This window comes from Semicossyphus pulcher, unplaced genomic scaffold (genome assembly GCF_022749685.1).
Source record: "Semicossyphus pulcher isolate SPU_LCO1_2020_fin unplaced genomic scaffold, fSemPul1.0.p SCAF_14, whole genome shotgun sequence".
Taxonomy (NCBI): domain Eukaryota; kingdom Metazoa; phylum Chordata; class Actinopteri; order Labriformes; family Labridae; genus Semicossyphus; species Semicossyphus pulcher.
In genome coordinates, this window is record NW_027211648.1 from 13,659,295 (window position 1) to 13,683,164 (window position 23,870).

The 23,870-nt window shown below is 41.2% G+C and overlaps 3 protein-coding genes across 6 annotated transcripts; 2 read left to right on the forward strand and 1 right to left on the reverse strand.

Annotated features, from left to right (window-relative positions):
- The first annotated feature begins 1,166 nt into the window (after positions 1-1,166).
- On the forward strand, positions 1,167-3,206 carry znf593 (zinc finger protein 593). The gene is made up of 4 exons (XM_069662254.1): positions 1,167-1,188; positions 1,438-1,645; positions 2,635-2,697; positions 2,843-3,206. Exons 2-4 carry the CDS (start codon positions 1,446-1,448, stop codon positions 2,967-2,969), a joined length of 390 nt encoding a protein of 129 aa, XP_069518355.1. The 5' UTR covers positions 1,167-1,188; positions 1,438-1,445; the 3' UTR covers positions 2,970-3,206.
- Positions 3,207-4,361: 1,155 nt separating this feature from the next.
- selenon (selenoprotein N) lies at positions 4,362-10,457 on the forward strand. Its single transcript, XM_069661573.1, has 12 exons — positions 4,362-4,760; positions 5,524-5,641; positions 5,753-5,883; positions 5,989-6,201; positions 6,278-6,402; positions 6,841-6,978; positions 7,059-7,140; positions 7,300-7,488; positions 7,572-7,677; positions 8,153-8,265; positions 8,358-8,459; positions 8,571-10,457. Exons 1-12 carry the CDS (start codon positions 4,572-4,574, stop codon positions 8,736-8,738), a joined length of 1,674 nt encoding a protein of 557 aa, XP_069517674.1. The 5' UTR covers positions 4,362-4,571; the 3' UTR covers positions 8,739-10,457.
- A 37-nt stretch (positions 10,458-10,494) lies between these two features.
- LOC138591062 (oxidation resistance protein 1) lies at positions 10,495-23,396 on the reverse strand. 4 transcript variants are annotated; one of them, XM_069661571.1, is made up of 16 exons: positions 23,329-23,396; positions 22,475-22,696; positions 20,450-20,649; positions 20,214-20,284; positions 18,462-18,599; positions 17,886-18,047; positions 16,152-16,283; positions 15,888-16,072; positions 15,399-15,784; positions 15,154-15,313; positions 13,891-14,101; positions 13,644-13,760; positions 12,101-12,253; positions 11,900-11,995; positions 11,604-11,677; positions 10,495-11,488 (listed from the first exon to the last, which is right to left on the reverse strand). In XM_069661571.1, exons 2-16 carry the CDS (start codon positions 22,573-22,575, stop codon positions 11,353-11,355), a joined length of 2,322 nt encoding a protein of 773 aa, XP_069517672.1. In that variant the 5' UTR covers positions 22,576-22,696; positions 23,329-23,396; the 3' UTR covers positions 10,495-11,352. The 4 variants fall into 4 exon arrangements, with proteins under 4 accessions (XP_069517672.1, XP_069517670.1, XP_069517671.1 ...); XM_069661569.1 differs by having other exon boundaries at positions 17,886-18,050; XM_069661570.1 differs by lacking the exon at positions 23,329-23,396 and adding an exon at positions 23,189-23,247 and having other exon boundaries at positions 17,886-18,050.
- Between the last annotated feature and the right edge of the window lie 474 nt (positions 23,397-23,870).

The following is a 23,870-nucleotide window of genomic DNA, read 5'->3' on the forward strand; positions in this document are numbered from 1 at the left end:
GTGCCGTTGGAATATTTAAATATGTCAGTTGAACTTTTTCTTAACCCGAGAGCTGTGTGGCAAAGGGGGCGGCTGCTAGGACTGTCATGTTAGGATATTGGGACATTAGTTTAATAAATCTATTCTTTATTTAACGCAAAACAAGTCCCACAAATTAATGTGAACCTGGGTTATTATAGTTAACGAAAATTAAGACTAAAACTAAAACTAGCAGTGATAATAAAAAATAATTAACTAAAAAAAAACAACCAAAAAACACTTAATTAATAACTACAATAAACAATGCAACACGGACTAAAACTAAATAGAATTGCAGGTAAAATCAACTTAGTTTTCGTTTCCCCCCTCGATTCACACTGTAGCTACCACTTTGTCCTGCTCTGTTTGACTTCTCGAGTGACACTGGCCTCATGAAAATCCCTAATGAAAATCAAATTTGATGTCATGCATTCTTTCATCCTACCCTTTTTAGCTTCTTTAAATAAAGGCTTTCCTCTTAATACCTGACAAACAAAAACTAACATGAAAACTAAATAAAAACTAAACTAAGACTAGTCAATTCCTCAAAATAAAAATAAAACGACTTATGAACTCGTAAAAAGAACTACAACTAAACTGAAATCAAAACACGATATGAAAGACTAAATAAAAATAAAAATTTTCAAAACTATAAAAACTCTGGTTTGAACATCAATTAAATGAAACTTCTGAAGATTTATGAATTGCATGCTTATTCTTTTTTTCTCCCTTCTCTCTATCGTTAGACGTTTCGTTTAGTTATTTCCTCAAGGAACCATTATTAATTGTAATCAAAAGAAGTCCATCGAGGTGACATTGACTTAGGAAAGTGAAGAAGAGAGAGGAAGCTATAAAGACACCTAGATTGATAATTTACCAGCTTCCTTCACTTCCTTCACCGGGTAGTGTAACAATAACAGTCACTGAAGCAGTTTTTGCAACGATTCTATGGTGAAATCTGTGTCTTAATGTTGTATGAGGGAAATAAACACAAATCTAATAACTTTTTTTTTTTTAATCGTTATTAAAGCATGACATCATTTTCTTATCATTTTGTCCTGTTTTTTGTCCAATGGTGGTATTTGGCGCCCTCTAGAGGTGTATTGGTATGTCATTAACTTTTCTTGACCCGGAAGTAAAATTCATCCCGTTCAGCCACACGTGTAAAAGGTAAGCAAAGCTAGAATTGATACGCGAGTTTTGTAAGAAGCAAATCTGTTATATCAATGATCGTCATTAGCTGAAAATTACTACATAAGACCAGGTTTGATGGCTCAAAATAGATGCTTCCGTTTTAAAGCTGAAACGTCGGCTGATATTTTGATTTTCTGTTTTCAACTCGATAGTCAAGTAAAAAGTAGTCAGCCGCTTTGATCAGTGCTTGCTCTCTGACAGGTTTATTTTCATCCATAACTGTAGGATCCACCATGGGAAAGTCCAAACAAACAGGAAACCACAAGAGTGACAAGAAAAAGAACATTTCAAAAACATGGAAGACAAAGCGCAAGACCAAGGACCTGGACCAGATCCACTCAGACATGAAGCCTGAGACAGCTGCCAAGCTGCTGCATCAGGAGGTGGACTACGATGTGACGGGATGTGCACAACACTACTGCTTACACTGCGCGTGAGTTGTCTTTAAAGAGCTGAAGGACCAGAGGGTTGTTTCTTAACTGAAGTTAGGTTTAACATCGTTTATAAATGCAGTTGTTGTCTGGACGAGAAGCAACAACAAATGACCATCATGTGTCTTTATGTTGGCAATTGTAATTATTACATATTATGGATGGGCTGAACTGGCTGCATCATACAATTTTTGGGGAGCTTTCCTCCTCATGCACTTGGCGAAGTTAAGGTCGCTTTATTATGAAAACTGAACAAGTGCAGTACAAGCAGTACAGTTTCAAGAAAAGGGCACAAATGTATAGTAGGTAATTAAGTAGGCTTAGTAGAATTTTATTTCTTCTTCTTCTTCTTCTTTATTGCTTCTCACACACAAATATATGAACAATAGATAAACAAAAAATAATCACAATCTAAAAAACAGCTTTATAAGAGACAGAACAAACTAAAAAAATAAGACGGGGATAGAGATTTATAAGAAGGCTTGTCCATAAAGATGGTTTCAGCAGATCTGATGGAATAAGGAACAAGAAGATTGGAAATGAAACTGGGGGCCAAGGCCCTGCAGTGACTCATATTTAATCAACAGGATCTTGTAGTTCATTATGAATTTTAAAGAAAACCAGTGTTGGGATGCAAAAACAGGGGAGATATGTGACTAAAGGCTAGTTGTCATGACATGTTTGTAAATTCTTTAGTGCCGTTTGACAGAGGCATGTGTTGAAAGAAATACAACGATCTATGCAGACCCTGAAAGTCTCATTATTTGGATAAATTCAAACTGTTCATATGAGATGTCTGTCATGGTTCATTTTGTATTTGCTTTTGTGTGACTTGTTATGTTTTGTTGTCTTCTTCCATGTTCAAGCCTGTCTTTCGTACGATATTTTGATCTCACCATAACTTCCTGATTAAAGAAAGGATATAATAATATAATAACAAAACAGTTTTTTGCAGTTAGCTTTTAACATTGTGTCACGTTGTGTCTTTCAGGAGATATTTTGTGGACTTGAGATCGTTGAAAGAGCATTTCAAAACCAAAGTGCACAAAAAGCGGTAAGGCTTCATATCCCACCTATATAGAATATGTTTTCAATCACATTTCATGACTGAAAAAGTAAACCCAAGTGGACTATTTGTCCCCATAACTGTGCAATTGCCAAGTATGCCTTTTAAGTTAATCTCTCCTTTCCCCACCCAGGTTGAAGCAGCTCAGAGAGGAGCCCTACACCCAGGCAGAGGCAGAGAGAGCAGCAGGAATGGGCTCCTACATCCCTCCAAAAGTGGTCGAAGTGAAGACACAGTCTGTGGAAGAGGACATGGACTGAGAGCTGAACAGTTTTACTCATGGACTGATAAACTCAATAACAGAAGAATTCACAAAACAGATAATGCTTCTGTTGTTCTGTGCTGTCACAAGTGTTCAGTGCTTTGTCAAATGCTTTTTTTGGTGAAACTGTTTAAGCCTGTCAGGAAAGGCCTTTCCTTATAGCAAGTGTTATGCAACATGTACCTATGTAAATATTGAGTATGTGTAGAACTTTGTGGAATGCTAATAAACTATAACGCAGAATAGATTTAGCCAGATAGTTTTTATTATAGGCTACATGGTGGGGTTAAAACAACATTCATCAACCTGAGATAAATCTGGGGAACAGACATCATTCGTTTTTTCCCCTGTCTCTTCCTCAGTTGTTGTGTTGTTTGGGTTTATCCATTTGAAATACTGTACCCTTTCACCTTTCATGAGGATAAGGCTGGACTGTCAAATCCTTTCCACAGTTTTTAATGTTTTTGAGGAAACTCAATATGTTGAAGAAGTTTGAGAGTGCCCAGCACAAAGTTTTAAAATGAAACAATCTCCAAAGGAAATAACAATTATATAAACGCCCACACTGACTTGGACTCATTTCTGCAGATTATGCCTCTTTGCAGAAAGAAAATATCTTAAAAATGTCCAAGTTAAATTAATGTGACCAAAATATTTCAACAAAGCTACCTTGTAGAAATGTTAAAGTAGTCTAAACTAAAGGGTATTTCAGCAGAAACCAAAGATTGACTTCCAGAGCTGAATTGAGGTTATAAAAAATGTAATGATAGTCTGCCTTGGCAGAAGAACCTATAATTGAAGCGTGTTAGCAGACATTCCTGGGAAGAGGCAGAGGACCCTGCCCCTTTAAATGTCGCTTCTGTGCCAGCACATAACTTCTGCCGAGTTAGAGCGAATTCAATGACACTTCCGGTGTACGCTTTCAAAATAAAGCATTCGGCGGTTAAACGATTAGCCACATCCATAAAAGCTGAATGTTGCTCGGTCATAACACGTCCCATAAGAGAACCTTAGGGATCAACAAAACCTTAATATTGGCTGTAAATGAAAATGTAACTAGTTCGTGGGTGGAAAACATCGTCTAAACATATTTTTTATAGCAAACAACGTACTGTGATGCCAAGAGCTGAGCAGAGCGATACATTGTGCTTTTTGCCTCTGAGATATCAAAAATACGTTTAAGACACAGATAACCGGTAAGAAATACCGGCCCTTTTCCAAGTTTTGTGATTTGGACATCAATAACAAATGTAAGGTAGTGCTGGGATGTGGTATACGAGTGCTTTTATTTTGAAACAAAAGCCGCCATACATCCGGTTTAATCCTTCCTTTCACTTTCTCACTTGACGCATTTGAACAACATCCTTATGTTTCTAGATTAGATGTGGGAAATAAGAAATCTGTGCTGCTAGCTTGCAGCTGTTGCCAGCGAGGGTGACGGCCGAAAAGAGCGCGCGGTACCCGGCTACAGGAAAACAGGACTGTCAGTAGATTATCAACACTTTAAGGAGACTTTTAAGGAGAAGGTTCACGCTGAGCGATTTTGTGACGCTATCTGACCACCATGTCCTCGTCTAAATAGCTGAGGTGGAGGTCGAGGATGGCCGCAGACGTGGATAAAACGATCCCGGAGGATGAGAGCAAAAAATCGCCGAAGAATGGGCACCAGAGTCCGGGCTCTGGGTCCTGGATCTCCAGGGCGCTGTGGACTCTGCTCTTAGTCGGTGCTGTCCCCGTTTTCGCCTTTGGGATCAAGTATTACCAGGACACCCAGCTCCTCAGACGTCATGTGAGATCCACATCTGTACACATTTATAATTTAGCAGTGATCTAAACTTGGTGGTCTTTTTTAATCTTGAAAAACAACCAAAGAAAGACACATTTTAAAGAAAATCCATACACAGAAAATGCCTGTCTGTGTTAATAGAAAGTTTGCATTGACCCTCTGGACCTGTTATTAATGTAACATTACTGTACGTACATTTTATTTTCCATCACAACACTGTTCCTCCAAAAAAGGTGTGTTCAGAGTTAATTATTTGTCAGACATTAGTCGCCACAAAACACCACATCGGCAGTTTTTCCAACACTTAGTGTTTTATTAGGTGGGTGGGTCTGTACCACAGCTGGTAAAACTCAACCTCTCTTGTTAAAATCCCCTCTTGTTTAGCTACAGAAGGTCTCTCAAGTTGCTTTAGTACCTCCCTCCCCCCCGTCTCCCTCCATTGTACAGGCGCTAGTAGGCACGCATCTGTCTGAGGAAGGGTGGTCTGACTTTAACACATGCCAGGAATCTGTGGCCTCTGGGCTGATCTTTATCCAAACAGCACTGCTGAGGTTGAATGAAGGCTCTGACACCAGGGACTAAAAACTGCAACATGCATATTATTCCTTAATGCAAGAGAGTGTGTTTATCATCACAGTTAGTCATTTTCTGAAGTGTTTTATGTGAGGAGACGTCTCAGTGTCCCAGTTCTGATGCTGCATTCGAAATCTCTGAGGCATGCCAAATGATAATAAGGATCAGTCTAACGCACGTGCCCCTCCAACAGGAAGAGAGTGTCCGGACGCTGGGTGCCGAGGGGCTGTTCCTCTTCTCCTCCTTAGACACAAACCACGACCTCTATCTCAGTCCGGAAGAGTTTAAACCTATCGCTGAGAAACTCACAGGTACAACACTTTATTTAATCATCGTCTTCTCCTCTCGCACTGATAAACCCCTCTGTCCTTCTTGTTTCATATAACCAAACATTGAGTGGGATCTCTGTGGCTTCCTTGCAGGAATTACACCCCCAGCGGATTATGAGGAGGAAGTGGCCCATGACCCCAATGGAGAGATTTTGACCCTGGAGGCAAAAATGCAGCCACTGCTGCTCGACTCAATGACAAAAAGCAAGGATGGTTTCCTTGGGGTAAGGACAGACCAAACAACAGCAGGCAATATAGGGGAGCGCTTTCATAAAGGAAGCATGCTTTGCCACGAAAATGTATTAAAACATTTCATTCTGCTCCTGCAGGTGTCTCACAGCTCTCTGAGCGGGCTGCGCTCGTGGAAGAGCCCAGCAGTGCCTTCTTCCTCCTTCTCTGCTGGCCAGTTCAGGGTCTTCCTGCCCCCGAAGAACAAAGCTGCAGTGGGCGACACGTGGTGGGTGATTCCTAGCGAGCTGAACATCTTCACCGGGTACCTGCCTAACAACCGTTACCACCCTCCCTCACCAAAGGGCAAAGAGGTAACCTAAAGACTCCAGATTGAGTTGATTGTGATAATCAGGCCGTGTTTTAATGGCTGTTCTCGTCCTGCTGCAGGTTCTCATCCACTCCCTGCTGAGCATGTTCCACCCTCGGCCCTTCATTAAGTCACGTTTCGCTCCTCAGGGCGCCGTCGCCTGCATCCGTGCCAGCAACGACTTTTATTATGACATTGTCTTCAGGTAAGGAGACATAAAAGACCATCGTGGTGCCCTTTCCTCCTTTTGGCCCATTAACTACTAAATTATGCATACTTTACATTAGTGCTGACAAGTATACAGCACATACCATGAATTTTAATGCTAATGTCCTCTCTGGCAGGCAGCCATTGGTTTCAGCTGAAATTCAGCATGCAGGGATAAATCCCATGAGCCCACTTAACTACTCTGTCAATGTTACTTTATTATTGCGCTCTAATGCAGTTACAAGTACCATAGTATCTGTGTTTAAAACTATGTGTTGGAGTGGAAACAGAAATGTGGCTGAAATTTGACAAATAAGTATTTCTTCCGGAGGATGCTGCAATAATACTGACCTGGCTGCTCATATTTCGGTCATCATGCTGTCGTAATATAATGCAACACATTTAACAACATCTTACATTCTGCTCACCTCTGCAGGATTCATGCAGAGTTCCAGCTCAACGATGTTCCAGACTTTCCCTTCTGGTTCACCCCGGGACAGTTCACCGGGAACATCGTTCTGTCTAAAGATGCATCACATGTCCGCCACTTTCACCTCTACGTCCCCAGTGACAGGTAGTCCTGTTATACTCCCTACTCAGTATGATGTTGTCAGCCACTGTAGCATTAGCCTGATATGTGTTGTTGTGTCCCAGGTCTCTGAACGTGGACATGGAGTGGCTGTACGGCGCCAGTGAGAGCAGCAACATGGAGGTGGACATCGGATACCTGCCGCAGGTACAGCTACAGTGAAAGCAGTAGTGTCTCATATATTTATTCATATGGTATCCAAGCACTTCCTGTTCTTACCTTAGGGTGGAGTTTCCTTTGTATTAATCAATTTAGTTAAATTACTGAGATTCTGCATTGAATAAAAAGCTATTAATGTGTCCACAGCTAGAGCTGCAGTCCACAGGCCCGTCCACTCCCTCTGTCATCATGGACGAGCAGGGCAACATCATCGACAGGCGCGATGGCACCAGCGATCCCATCCAGTTCGTCTTTGAAGACATCCACTGGACCTCGGAGATCAATCGGCAGGAAGCCGCTCGACGCCTGGACGTCACCCTCTACCCCTTCAAGAAGGTAAACATCCACCAAAGGTCTATTTGACACACTGTTAGCTTAAACGCAACTGGGTTTTTTTAGCTCTTTTTGCATCTTCCCAGGTGTCCTACCTGCCGTTCTCAGAGGCCTTTGAGCGAGCTGAAGCAGAGAAGAAACTGGTGCATTCCATTCTGCTTTGGGGAGCTTTAGACGACCAGTCCTGCTGAGGTGAGATCAGAACCATGTGGATGAATTCACTGATATCTGAGAGAAAAAAAACAGGCTAAAACTTGGCTGCGTATAAAACAGATGCTATGAAAGCTTTCAGTCTGATGGAGAAACATTGATTTAGTTTTGTTTTCACTCAGCGAAAACATCTTAATATCACTCACAGCATCTCAAAAAGTTGAGCCCTACTTAATATAGTATCATTTTGGTGCTCTGGCTTTGTTTGTATCAGAGCATAGGTACTAAAATTAGATAACATAACTTTTAAAAGAAGTAACATATTCTTAGAATCAAACTCATTAGCTATGAATCCCAACACTTGTTTTTGAAGCTACATTCTTATTAGGTCTGGTACTAACAATAGGAAACCCATCATTTAGCCCTTTTAATAAACAATTTGATTGGTATATTCTGGTGTTTGTCTTCCTGTAAAACTGTCTTGAACATGTCTGCCTCCTCTCTCACACCTCTGTAGGTTCGGGGCGAACTCTCCGGGAGACAGTCCTGGAAAGTTCGCCCGTCCTGGCCCTGCTCAACCAGAGCTTCATTAGCAGCTGGTCTCTGGTCAGAGAGCTGGAGAACATGCAGGTAAGCAGTCAGTATATAAAGCAGCAGAAAATGTTGTATTACATTTTTTGAATCATAAGAGTGCTGTAGTTAATGTGTCTCCTCTGAAACAGGCAGATGAGCAGAACGGTGTGTTAAGTGAAAAGGCCAAATTACACCTGGAGAAGTACAACTTCCCCGTAGAGATGATGGTGGCACTGCCAAATGGAACTATTGTAAATATTCTACTCTTTTATCAGCCTATAGTTGAGCTGGGAAATTCGGCTCCACTCACATCAAAAATCTCAGACTAAAAGCTTTCATCCACCTCCTGTGTTTGTCTTAAGGTCCACCACATCAACGCCAACTTCTTCCTGGACCAGACGGCCATGAAACCAGAGGAGGAAGGAGCCACTTTCAGCTTCTCTGGCGGCTTCGAGGACCCCTCCACATCCACTTATATCAGCTTCCTGAAGGAGGGACTGGAGAGAGCCAAGGAGTACCTGGCACAGTAATTTGTGTGTGCAGGAAATGGCGATCATTCCTCTGGGTTTTGATCCAAGATAAGGAAAACCTCTCCAGCTATCGTGTAGGGAAACTTTCTCATCAGTGTTGGCAGCTGAAAAAACATTTTTGCCTTCTGTCCTCTTTGTTACTATTTATTTAGGCGTCTGTCTTGATCAGAATGTTTTCTACACAGTATTTGTAATGGGACAAACAGTACAGGGAAATAATCAAACCTGATGTAAGTGGTACTGTCAGTATAGTGTTTTTAATCAGTTACAAAGGCCACATGTAGATCTGCTTGTAGCTGCTGATTAATGTTGATTTAAAATATAGACAGTGCTTTTCCTAAGACAAATCGTAAACATCCTGGTGTTGCATGTGCAATATTTAATAGCAGAGTGAGTTTTCCTGCTGCGGAGCGTACCCAGAGACGGAGCTGGAGGATTTGTTGCCTCCAGTTGTGCTTCAGCAGTTTGTGAAGACGTCGCCTGAAAGCTCCCTCAGGGCCGGGCGATGTCTGATGTCATTGCAGAGGCTGCTGGAGGGAACACCCCTCTCTGACTCGGGGGGGACAAACGCAGCAGGGAACACTCGGGTGGACTGTCGCACAGTAGAGGAATCATTTTGTTTTTGTGAGTTTGAAACCAAATGTTGAATATTTTGCAGATGTTTCTGTTTAGAGGATTACGTGACCACACCAAAGAACATCATTTTTTAATCTGTGCAGTAGCTGGCGTGCAGCGAGCACAGCCAATAGGTTGCTTACCACTTGCTTTATATTTACTCAATAGAACCAAATGGCTTTCTGTTTGTTCAACGTTTGATTGTTGAACTGAAAGGCACTGTGTACTGTTGTTATACTCTTTTAGGCTCCAGTCAGTATAAGGTCATCTCTTTGTGTTTTAAGCTAGACGAGAGGAAATCTGGGTCTACCATTACTTTCTTTTTTTTCACATTTTCCAGTCATACAAAAAGATAGTTTAGCTCTTCACGTCACTGTCTCTGTTTTTAGTGTTAAACGGAAGCACACAGGTATCTCAAACACAAGTTGTTAGATAGTGACAGTGAAATGTACGGAAGCCCAGAGAGGTCAGTGAACAAAAGGATTCTGATGTTTCAGAAGTTTGATCTAAAGTGTGTTTTCTTCTGCTTAAGAACAGGGTTAAAAAAAAATGATTTTCATGATTATCTTAATAATTCCCTGGAAAACATTTTCTTACCTGTAAGAAGTTTAAGTTTTTTTTGTCCGTTAAAATAGGAAAAAATCAAAGTGTTACACAGTGTTTTCACAGATGGAAAAAAAGTATTCTTTAAAACCTCTTCTTTAGGAGCTGTCACATATTAAAAAAAAAAAAGAAAGAACTAACTAAAAGAACTAATTTAGAAATAATACCCTAGCTGAAAGGTTTTTCATCTGTTTTCACAAGTTAAAAAAAATAAAGGAACTTTGAAAAATGACTGGCAAAGGCTTTTTAAGTCTATTCTTAAGTCATAAAAAGACATTTTGTTTTAAATCAGACCTAGAAAATGTATCACCAGAATGTCTTTTTTTACCTCCCTCTCTGAACTTCCATAGCAACTGGAAAAAATGACTTTGTAAAACAGCGTTTCAAGGTCAGCTGCTTGTATCTGACTGTTTCGAGCCTCGAGGAGGGAAACACTGTTATTCTTTAACCTGAGTGCCATTTTTCCACAAAGAAGAAATAAAAGTGTTTTTTGTTTTTTAACTGAACTGTCTCGTTTTTGCAAGTTTAACAATCAGTCACACAAAAGAGTTTAAAGTTGACATTGTCACATTGTGCTGATTTTATTAACTTATCTACAAGACTGTTCCACAAAGCAGATCAGGCTTTCAGAGCGACAGCGTGTTACTGGTAGAGTTAATTTGATACAGATATTCAGAAACCACAGTGGTGTATGAGTCAGCACTTGAAATGAAAGAGTTCTTAATAGCAGTGAATACGACTCAACTGAGAAGCTCGGAGTGTTCTTACATGACCAATTACAGGATTAATTTCTGCTTTCTGTGACGCTACACGATGAGAACACATAAAATGATTGCCATCTGAAGATGAGGGGAGCTTGTTTTTGTAGGTGTGTATGTGCGAAATCTACTCATAAGAAGTATCAAACTTTAAAGATTCAAATGAACACAGTTATGTGAATGAGGGGACATGCAGGAGGAAAGGTGTACCATCGTGTTCACATGATAAATGATGAGTTATCATGGAGTTACTGATTCACATTAAGAGCAAAGTGCAGTCTCACAGAGTTGTAACCTACTTCATTCAAAAGTCAGGATTGAAAGAATTCAGTGTCATAACAGTTCGGCTCCGCTCGGCTCAGCAGACCTCCGTTTGGCTGCCAAACACGCAGGAATGAGTCAACCATGAAACGGTCCACCATTAAACCCCACCACTCAGGGACAGTGAGCTATGTTCAGTTCATTTCAGTTCACTAAAATCCACAGCAGTCTGTCACACAGATAAATCCATCAGGTAGTGTTATTTTTTTACATGGATGTCACCATGAAATGAATGAGCGGCTGTGTTGGATTTTGCTCAGTGATAAATGCGGTCTTGATAAAGACTAGGTGAGTCGAACAGCGATCACTCGGCGCCTTCAGCCGAACGTCCACACCTCCAGCTCCATGACTCGGAAGTCGTCGGTCTCGGCCAGGCAGCAGTTATTGAAGGTGTAGCAGGGGCTGCTGCGACCAAGGTACAGATTCTCATCCACCCACAAACCAAAGTGACCGCTGCGGGACAGAGAGAAACAGATCATTGAAGAGAAACACAGAAAGGATGTGGGCTTTCACACATGTGGTGAATAGAGCACATGAACAAAAGAGAAAGGTGTTTAAAAAGCATTACCTGCCCCCACCGATAGCAAAGGAGTCCAAGTCTCCTTTAATAAAAAAGGAGTTCTCTCCAGTCCACCTAAAGCACTGCAGCAGAAAGGTTAATTAAATCTCCACAAAACTGATATTGCCTCTTCACAAAATTAAAACTTTTATTCTAAACAAGCAGCTTCAATACCCCAGGGGTTTAATTAAAGCACTTTTGCCCTCTTAAAATGCTGAATTTATGATGTTTAGCAGATATTTCACAAACCGGCTACTCTAACAGAACCGCAGTAACACTCTGGAGACGGTTGTCTGGTGGTTTACCTTGAAGCGAGGATGCAGCATGAAGAGGAAGGTTTCTCCCGTGCCGTAGAATGTCTCACTGAGCCTCAGAGGGTGAGAGAGGAAGGCTCCGAATATCTAATGAGGAAATGCCGCAAAGACAAATAACAAAAAAATTAAATCAAATTCAAGATATCACAACAGCTATAATTAATATAAGGGCCGATGCAAAGTGAGTTATACCTCATCGAGCGCATCCTTGATGACGATAAGCACGGGGGAGTCTGTGGAGCTGAGTTTTCTGTAGAGGCATTTGAGGCTGGCGCCGTGACGGGACGTACTGTAAGTCAGCTGCCAGGTGTGACCAATCGTCCTGGGGGGAAGCTCCTTACAGAGCTGAGGGACCGAGGAAAGGAACATTGATGCAGGCAAAAAGGAAAACAAATACAAACAGAGCGAGATGATCTAATCCAATCATTGTGGTCTCCTCAGGCTAACACCAGCTCCCCTGAGGGTAACTCAGTGTATCTTCAGAACAATTGTTTACAGCAAGGCCGCATCAACGCAAGCTAGTTCTCATATTGAAATGAGTTAAATATTTACATCTCCTGAGCAGCAGGTGCAGCTAACTGGTGAATAGCTGACTGAACTAACAGACAAAACTAGCCTGCTAACCTTTAAGCTGCACAGAGTGAAGACTGTAACAGGTCATTTGCAAGTCAGTTTTATAAATATAGATAATAGAAATTTCCCTTGAAGGGTTTAATAATCTCTACGGCAAATACTCTTTATATTAAGACCCTCTGTTCTGATAAATAAAGCAGTAATGGTAATAAGATGAATGATCTCACCAATGATCATGTGAGTTTTGCTTGATTACTCTCTTATAAAATAGTGTCAAAAATAATCTTAATTAAACAACATCATCACAGATTGTAACATAGATTTGACAATAATGTTTGAGTTATACCGTTACTTAGAATCTATTAAAAAGAAACACAAATAAATCTAACAATTAGAAGAAAATAAAGTTGGTAAATAGACTTACAAATATTTCAGAAACACAAATATCGCCCCCATGAAGGCAAATTAACATTTTAAAAAGTCAGGCCTACATACACAAACAATTTGTAGTAAATTTTAAGATATGGCTTAATCCCCAACTGTTATATTTATGCTATAGCAGATGTTACAGTGACTTCATGGCTATAGTCGTTTCCTAGCAACTGATTTATACATTATTCAAGTCTCAAAGTCCATACAGCAATCACAATTAGCAATCTGTTTTGCAATTAAAAATTCGGTCAACATTTTTCTCCATCCATCTATTATCTTCCGCTTCCCCAGGCCAGACGGGATATATAATCCCTCCAGCAAGCTCTGGGTCTGCCCCGGGGTCTCCTCCCAGTTGGACATGCCCCGGAAAACCTCCGAAGGGAGGCGCCCAGGAGGCATCCTAATCAGATACCCGAACCACCTCAACTGGCTCCTTTCGATGCAAAGGAGTAGCGGCTCTACTCCGAGCTCCCTCTGGATGTCTGAGCTCCTTACCCTAACTCCAAGGCTGAGCCCAGACGCCCTCCAGAGGAAACTCATTTCGGCCACTTGTATCCGCGATTTCGTTCTTTCGGTCACTACTCAAAGCTCATGATCATAGGTGAGGGTTGGGACGTAGATCAACCTTTATTTATTCCACATATTCCATATTTAAATGCTTGATTTAAAACTAGCTAGCAGTTACAATGAACTCAGGAAGCTGGTGCACAGTTTGTGTATGTATGCTCACCTCTCTGACATGTGAAGCCTCTAAAATATCGCTGCTCTCCACAATATGGATGAGTCCTTCAGGGTCCCTGTCGATGACCAGGGTCGGCTTGTCCCCGCTCTCTTCCATCAACACCATCTGCAAGAAAACACTCTGCATTAAAATCAGAACACATTTAAACAGTTTGTTCTAGAACATAAAGTAGTTTTAGTCCACTCTGAACCTGCATGAATGTTAAAGTAGCTAATTTCTGTTGTGTGAGGCTCACCTCCCAGTCGTCTCCTGAGCTGCGGTGCCTCTGGAACACCTCTCCCTCCTCCTCCTCCTCCTCTTCCTCCTCCTCCTCCACTTTTCCCTCTTTGTCCTCGACGAGCACAAACCCCTCTTCGTCTCGGTCCGCCTCCCCAGCGTCCTCTCCCCCCTCGAGTATACACAAGTCTGGTCGACAGTGTGTAAGGTAGGCGTACAGCTCATCGGAGCTGCAGGGGGAGAAGAAAGGACAAACAAAAGTCAACAGCTGAGTCAACATGAGGAGAGGAGACAATAGAGACAATAACAGGAGGAGGACAATTAGCTTTCGTACCAAACACATGCTTTCAATTAATTTATTGTCTCATTAGTAGCTCTACTTCAGCTGAGAGAGTTTTTGGTCAAGTTTTGGTTCTTTTTATATTTTTAATTAAGTATTATTTAAATATAATTGTATTTAGGTAACCTCAAGCTCATACCAGCTTCTTTCACAATGATTAAATATAACTGACTGTTTGGATTTATTTCCAAAAGAGCCACCTTTGTACTTTTACTGCAGCCAATGTTGTGTTTTTGTTTTGATAGTCACTGAATTGTGAGAGTTAAGGAGACACAGATAGTAAATATTCAACCAGAGAGACCTGTTTGAGCATCACAAGGTGATGAAATGTGTTACTCCTCGACTCATGTAAACAGGCAGCTCAGCTCAGTTCTTCACAGCCTTTGTTTAGGGTTTGAATGAATTTGGCATTTAGGTATAAAGTCTAGTTATTTGTACAGAGTTGCATTATGGGAGTTGTAGGATTCTGTGTCCAGCCTCAAGTTTGGCTAGTTCTCGTCGTGCTGAATATTCAACATTAATTTATAGTCTAAAGCCATCCATCAACTTCTGTCTCTGGTCAGCTCACCTCTGGCCCCGCCCCTTTAAAACATGTTTTAAAGGGAGGGTATTATGCTAATTTCAAGCTTCATATTTTACTCTGTGATACCTGTGAAGTAGCTTAGCATAATTTACAGTTAAAAAAAAAACTCTATGAGGCCCTCATACAGCCTCTGCCTGAAATGACTCAGTCAGCTCTGTCACTTTAAGAAACCCCGCCCCGACAAGCCTGCTTTCTTCTGATTGGCCAGCTCTCCGAAGCCTGCTGAAAAAACAGTGTGAAACCTGGCGTTCACAGCAGCCTGCAGACTGAGCTGAGAAGCCTGGGGATTCCTCCAACATGCTTTAACCTACAGATTTGAAACACAACTCTCTTTAAATCTCTGCCATCAGTTACTGTACCTTTCTTGTGAAAGGGCGAGCCAGGCTTCCATTCTGGGTAATGTTTTAGTCGCCCCCAGCTGAAGGCCTCCTACGCCCTTCTTCTTCCCTGCAGTCAGCTGAACCCGCAGCCGCACAAACATCAGACTCCCAGGACTTCCTGCTGACGACCTGCGAGGAACTGAAAGTAAACGGAGAACAGAAATGGTTAAACAAAAACAATAAAATACACCATCATTCAGGCAGATCAGAATCCACATTGGTACCTGCAGTCTGACTCTTTACAGATGACTTCTGTGTTTCATCTGTGCTCAGCTGCTCTGTCTTCACTTTACTCGGCACCTCTTGACCTCCACAGCAGAAGGTGGCAGCACTGCTCAGGACAGCCACTCCGAGGACGCCTGCAGACGCCTCTGACAGCCCCTCCAACGGGCTGCTATCCAACTCCCCCTCAGCCTCTGCCATGTCTCTGCTCTCTGCCTCCTCCTCCTCCTCCACAGAAACCTCCTTGGTCAGGCTCAGAGCCAGACTGGACATATCTGACAGAGCCACAGACACCGGAGCCGGGGTCGACTCCCCCTTTTGGTTTGGGAGGCCGCCTGCTCGCCTCCTGGCAGATTTCAACTTCTGGAAAATTTTCTTTCCTTTTCTCCTAAAAAAAATGAACAAAAGCCTCTTGTATTGACTTTTCATGTAATCTGAGTGTGTGTATTGTGTGTGTTTGCGTTGCTTGGGAACAGTGAGTCTTTGCTGACCTCTGCTGGGACTTGCTGAAGTGAACATGTGAGATGTCAGAGAAGAAGGAGACAGACGCCAGATTGTCGACAGAGCAGGAGAGGAGGTATTCCTCACAGCCGTGTTCCTTCACCAGAGGATGCGTCTTACACGGGTCAAAGAAGATCTTATTAGACGTCACCAGCAGGATACCCGAAACCACACCCTGACACACAGGCAGGAAAAGTTAGCCTCCGAGCAGTGAAGGTAACTGAGAGTAGACGTAAAGTGCTGTTCACACCCACCTTTCGGTCTGTGATGTAGCGGCAGACCAGTTTGAGGTACTGCATGGGCTCCGGTCCCTCCCCCTGACAGCACTCAGGTGGCAGAGCCAACAAGCAGAGCTGTCCATCAGGCATCGGCACCGCCTCCACATCCTGTCAGTGCCACAACAGCGTTAACAAAATAAAAGCTGAAACAATCCGTCGATTAACAGTTTTGACAAATGACAAACAGTTTCATTAATTTTCAAAGCAAATCAACCAAATCCTTATTTTTCTGTCAACACCTTTTTCCATTAAACTCCAATAATAATGTAGAAGTATGTCAAACTTAAGTAAAGCTCATTTTATGTCTGTACACCCACAAAAACCACAGAGCTATGAGTTTATAAATTTATTCTGCAGTCAACACTGCAATGTTTTGATGACTACGTCTTGTTTTGGTGCTTGTTTCCAAGGCAACATGTTCTGCTCATTTGATCCATTATAAAACCATCCACATCATATTTCACCACTACGACTAATGACTGTCTAATAGCTGGAAGAACTGCAGTGATCTCAAGATGAACAGACACTACTGTGAGACAATGTGATTGGCTTTCACAACCTCTGGATGCTCTACTACAGCTTTTTTAGATTGACAGGAAATACTATAGTCATACATTCACAGTTAATCCTGGAGAAAGTTCAAATATCACTGTTAAAATTCATGTAAACCTGAAACCTAAATGTAACCATAACTTCTCTCTGTGCAGTTTGTTACATGAGGTCTTATAATGGCTGTTTGTACTTTGACCTGTTGCTTTAAAAAGTCAATATGTTATTGAACTCAAAACCACAACAATGGGGAAATAAGTACACAAGTAAAAGCACTAACACCACAATTTCAAAATCCTAAAACTACCACTGCCTCAGCTATCAACATTATATGACTTATTATGCAACACAATGTAGCCTGTGGCTGTACTATCAACATGTAAGCTTTGTCAATTGGAGATGGAGCTAGTTTTAACCTTTCCTGGGGTACCGGTTTCGCTAATATACAGAGGCACAGCCCTCGACGCACCCTCAGCCCTTTGCTTCATGTCATCCCCGCTCTCTCTTCCCTAATCTCCCACTCTATCCACTGTCCTATATAATAAAGGCGAAGGTCATTGAGTGGAGTGGTCATTTGAGCATGGTAACCTGAGACATGTTGTTCCGCTGTATAATTTTCAGTTTAGTGAAGTGTATGAACTGAACTGTAGACGGGAGTCCTTGTTTACAGTGACAGACAGAGTGATGGCTGTCTCACATGCACAACTCCTCCGCAGGCTGAAAGTGCAGATACGCCTAACAGTTACACGCATCATATACTCATTTTTGGACAAAATTTCTGTATATTGTTTATTGCATATTTCTGTATATACCCAAATCTACGCCCTTGGCGACTGCTAACAACTTTCATGAGTCACAATATTTAGTCAACGGATTTAGTCCTTATCATTGTTATAAAATCTAAATCTTAAGATCTTAATATAAAGATTAACCAGTGACTAAAGTGGTCAAATAAATATAGAAAAAAAATGCAATATTTCCCTCTGGAATGTAGTGAACTTAAAGTATAAAGTAGCATAAATCTAAAATAAAAAGTGAATAAAAGTAACTCTGAACTGTGTTTTAGTACTGTACTGTCTTAATGTTTGTTTAAAAAATAATGCAAAGCTTGTGCTTTCTAAATTTTTAAACTTTCAGTTAGGCAATTATTTTCCTGCTCACCAGTAGTTTGTCATACTCTGCCTCCGGTGAGGGGGACTGAGGTTGAGCAGCGAGCGTCTCCGGATCAGCCTCTACGTCAGGCTTCGGGCGAGGATCAGAGTCCGGCTCCGGCTGAGGCGATCCCCCTCCGATAGAAGTGTTTTTTCCCTTCGGCACGACCAGCTGCTTCAGAATGGAAGCCATGATAAGATTAGCTCTGACATTGAAAATAGACACTGGTGACCGTGTGACTACTTCCTCTTTTAACAAGCCTGCATTTCCCCACTTCACTTTGTTTGTAGTCACAGCTCAGCTCCATGTGACACATGAGGGGTGTGACTGAGGGGCTGGAGGCACGATTTCACAGCTAGAATATACAAATTGATTGCACTGCATTTTAGTCATCTATGTTTGCTCACTAGGAGCTTTTTGGAAGAGGAGTAGGAGTAAGCAACACAACCACAAGTGTGTGCAGCACAGTCATGGCACAGGCAGGGGACAGGAGCTGTTTTGCATGTCAAGTCTAGACAAGAGCAGGCAACAATCCAGGCAATTTCCATTTTTAACCACACACATGTGCCTACAGTTTGCTCTTACCTCTCTAGGGATGAGTGTAGCAGAAGAGAAGTGCACATTTAAAGAGGAACTATGACCCATTTTGCCCTCTTCTGTTGACAATGTACCATTACTGTTGAACTGAGACGAGATGCTGAACACCGTGTCCCCGGGGGGAACCTGAAACACAAACACGAGAGGATTCTCAGCAAACGTTTGAATCGGATCCCAATTAGATTTTCTTTTTTATGCATGCAAGATAACTGAGTTTGGTGTGAAAAAACTATCTAGCATCCATCCTTTCCTGCACTCTAGCACATTAGATCTTTGTAAGTGTATGAAAGGACATTAAATGCAACATCTCTCTCAATCTTAAAGGACAGAAATCAACACTTGTCTTAACGACATCGCGCAATTTGTTGTTCCCAAAGTGGGAGTGGAATTGGGAAAGAAAGCTTTTATGTTTTCTGCTCCAACTGCATTTAACAATCTACACTAAATCTTGTTGAAATCTACTAACCTACTGTATGTGTTTGCTATTTTATTGTTAAAACTATGTGTTGCTGCTGTTTCGTCCAGGTCACTCTTGTAAAAAATGTCAATGGGACAAACCTGGTTAAATAAAGGTTCAATTTAAAAAAATGTCTCTACTAACTTTAGTGTCACTTAACTAATATAATTACGGACTTAACTACTATCTGCTATTCATGCAAAACTAACTACATGTTTCCATTCCTAATCAGCATCAACACTTGAAATATCAGATCCGACTGCATTTGAATAAAATATATAGAACAAGATTCCCCAGTTGAAGACTTGTTATTGAAAACGTAGTTCCACGACTGTCATCCTCTGACAGGCGGATTGACTGACCTCGTTTGGATTCGTGACGCCTGACAGATTCTGTCACCACAGAAAAACTGTCTGTGTGTGTCGACCTGTCTGCAGCTGTATGTGGGCATGTGTGCTGGTCTATGTTTCGTATACTACACACCATGTGTATATTATACTGATGATGGATGACCATTTTTTTTTGTAAAACACGCACTCCTGAGACAACAAACAACTACAAATCCCCACTTACACTTTGTTTTCGATATTTAATCGACCCTCAAAATGCAAGAGAACCTCTCAGTGTAAAGTAATACAGTTCAAAAGCACTCAAATATACATGAAGTCACAGCATCAACAAAAGATATTAAGATTTATTGCAGGACAGTTATGTTAGTGCTGCAGCTGAAGAGATGTGCTTCCTCCTCAGCCTAACAATGTAAATAAATGTGACCTTTTTTCCTCATAGAACGATAAATTAAAAGTTTCCAAACAAAGGTCAAACAAATCAGACTAAAGCTCCTAGAAATGAGCACTAACGCTCCTTCCACATTCATAATATGCAGAGAGTCTCACAGCTCAGCAGCAGGACCAAAAAACAAGCTGACAAACCTTTGAATCTGAAAATACATTCCTCTGGCTGTATTTGTTGTAGAGGCTATGAAACAGACTCTGCTTTCCCATGGCGTTAAAGAACAGCTCTGACAGCTCTGACAGCTCATCCTGCACCTTGGTCGCTCTTTATCAAACTCTTTCAACATCATAAATTATGAAACCAGTCACTAGCTATAAATTGGCTTGTCATTACATAACTAATTAGATCTCATAAAGATGCAGCAATAAATCCATACCCTGTCCTCCCAACTTCCCAATTTCTCTCTTACCTTCTGTTCCCACAGCTGGGCTCCAAAATACAAACAACAGGCAGCAGAAAGTCTGAAAAGTCACACACATGTGACTCACCCTGCTGTCATCTGACGGCCCAGCCATGTGCTCCTGCTTCACTGCAGCATTGTTTAGATCCAGCGAAGTCCCTGTGAGGGGAAAAAAAATCCAGCTCTTTCACAACATCAACATCCTCCGCAGAGCTACAAGGAAGCATCACCACTTCCTGACAGGATTAACACATTGCAGCCACTCCTCTCCGTATGAAAATAACTTTATGCAAACATATGGAAATGCACGCGCTGCAGTGGCACCTTGCAGGTAGTACTGCCGCAGTCTGGGGTTTCTGATGTGTGGGATGTGGTCGAGCGGCCGGCCCACAAGAGGCTGGTGCTGATGCTGACTGCTGCTGGCTGCGGGTTCCTGCATCGCCCGGGCCTGAGGTTGAGTCTCCCAGGGCCGCTTAGTGAACTGTGGAGGCTGAGAGACGCCAGGAGGGAGCTTAGAGCCCAGCCTGAAAGAGAGGGAGAAACACAACAGATGATTTCTTCACCATACGGCTATATTTAACTCACATCTCCACACAGATATCGTCTAACTGGTTAAAATTGATTTCTTTAATTTCTTGTTTTATCCTCAAAAACAGAACCCCATCTGCACACTTAAGAAACTTCAAATACCAAATATAAAATCTAGATTACATGACTCTATTAATTGCTTATAAAAGCAGCTGCATGTTAGTATTGTGTCAGCACCAATTTAAACTGTTACAGCAATGATTGTGGACACCAGCAGAAGCAAGCATCTCCCCAGGCTGGAAATCAGAAAATTTAAATCTATGTTTCTGTTTTAACCCTCAAACCTTTCATTTGTTAAGCTAAATGTTGGGGGTGCAGGATGGTCTTGGTACCTTCTGCTCACACTCAGAAGTTTAGGCATGACATACCAGGAAGTATCCTTAATAAAATGTTTGTTTGTTCTTGTTTTCTTTGAATTTTTCTAAACTTAGGCCATCAGTATTCAAACTGAGACGGAGATGATTATTCACGCTTTTATTTCATCCCAGCTGGTCTTGTTTTCCCTCCAGCACCTTGATTTCCTTTGTTGTATTTGGGGCAAGTTACAACTATGTAAGAACTATATCTTATATCTCATTTCATACCTCTAAATGCTGCTGCTATTAACCATACATGTCCTGTTTTGTATACCAGTTGTATATACCTCTTATTTTATTTCTTATTTATTTTATCTATTCTTATTTCTATTTGTATTTACCTTCCTGCAACTTTGTCTTGTGCTGTTGCAACACTCAAATTTCCCCTCTGGGGATCAATAAAGAATTATCTCTATCTTAACTTATTACTGCAACGTTTGTATTTGTATTTTATTCTTTCTCAATTTTATCATTTCAATGATCCTTTTTGAGTTTGCTCTGTTTTTATTGCGTATTTTTTAAAGCCATTCTAATGCTAATGCGTTTAATATCATCAGGTGACAATTTGTAGTTATAGCTCACTGAGATTGATTTAGTTAACGACTAAGATTTTTTTAAGATGATTGATTTCACTTTAATTAAGAACATAACTTAAAAATCATGAATATAATTTTATTCTATATTAATTACTGAAATATAAATTCAGGGAATCCAGAGAAATCAGCAAATGCACACATTTTAAAACTATGAACAAGGGAATTCTGGGCATTTTTATGGAGAAACAACTTTCTGCAATCAACTAATTTTTTAATTTAACCAAATAATAACAAATGCAACTAAATTTGAGGGTCAATTCATGAGCTTTTCTAGCTCTTTCGGTCTTCATTCGAGCTTAATTCTGTTGGCTTAGATTATTTCTGGTCATACACTGCTGCTCCCTAAGGTCAAGAATGAAGCCTCAAATATAAATCTTACTTTAGTGTGGATTTTTTCCTTTAAAGGCAGGGATTCAGTTCAAATTTCATTTGAATTAATAACTGTGTTGATCAGCCTTCACAGTCTGATCCGAGTTATTTATAGGGGAGTGGGAGTTGTCTGTGTGATGGGCAGGGGGTGTGAGTTCCTGGAAACATCCTGTAGCTCTTTCACCCACATGATGCAGCGTGGAGTCCTTCACTGACGCAGGCTGATGAAAACGTGCATTTTGTGCTAAAATACCCTTCCTGTTTGTATGGTAGTCTGGTTTGACACATGCTTACTGGTAATCTGGACATGTTACCTTTAATAATGAAAGACTGAATTGTGCGTGTGCTTAAATCTGATAGACAAATTGCAGCCAAACTCGTCACATGTCCGGATAAAGCTTTGTTTTATTTCCACTAATCCACGTATTTAGAGGCCTGACCTGGTCTTGACGTTGCCAAAGTAGCTGGTCCTGGTCTTGTCCCTCTGGGGCTCGTGGTCCATAGCTCCCAGAGTCTCCGGCCTCCTCACAGACTGAGCCATTTTCTTTCTTTTATATCTTTAGTTTGACTCTGGAAGTGGTATTAGTGGGATGACGGGTTCAGCTGGCATCCTTCCTCCTGCGTTTATTCCCCATGCTTAACCTTTTCCCTGGTCACAGCACCTGGAAAAAACAGGAAGTTGTAAGACGAGGGCTGATTTTACAAAGGGGTGTGAGTTCAACCCGCATCCACATGACCCCATAAGGCAGTGAGCAGGACATATAACAATAAAAACTTTCTGAGGTACAGTTTGCACTTTTGCATATCTTAAGGTTTTAAAAAGCAAAGTAGCATATTATTATATATCAATATTGTGGTTCTAACATGCATCAGACGCTGTATTTGCTTGCTCTAGCAGTGCAAAGCTGTGATTAAATATGACCTAAAGCTTTGTTTCTATCATAGCATAGGAATGCATCTGGCTAAATCCTGCAAAAACCTAATTTCCCTTCCCAATGGGTGGTGATTAGCTTGTCATCTCTGAATTAACAGCAGCAACAGGATTAGCCTAGCTTCGTCATGCATTCCTGAAGAGTTCGTCACATCATTCAGTCATATGATTAAAGAATGATCACAATTCGCTTCCTGTAATTGCTTAAGGGTGCAACAATTACCGTGAAGGAAGTAAGCATTTCAGACGACATTACAGAATGATCGAGACTGCTGCTATGGCAGAAAAAATATTACATCAGCAGCCCAAGAGAGATGGAGAGGTCACAGCAGTATCAGATAACTGAGCAGGGTCTTAACTGACCTGTGTCTATCCCAGGGATGGAGACGGGTGGCGGTCATATGAGCGCGTCTTCATATTGCAGTGTTATGATATCACTGCAGACAACGGTAACAAGTTCAATATTCAAGCTCCGCCCACTGCCTAAATGGACACCGAGACACGGTCAAGATAGTTCCCTGTAGCCGGCAAAAACACAGCGAAGGCGGAAGTAGGTGGTTGTGATACGCTTGTGTTTTCATACATCTGTATTCAGTTGTCTTCCTTTTCTTTTTACTAGTTTTAAACAAAACAGAAAGAACATGACATATAAATATCATGGACATGTGACATAAGGATAAATAAAATAAATAAATAGATAAAAACAAAATAAAACTGAGAATAATTCAATACTGAAAAGTAGAACAGATGTATCAAGGACAGCAAATATAAAAGAGTCATTCAAGTGAGACAAAAGAGTTAATATGAAGTTGTTATAATAACAATAATAATAATAATAACAATATCAAATAGTATACATCAGCATATTGCAAGGTGAGGTTAAAGACAGCTATATTCCTACAGAA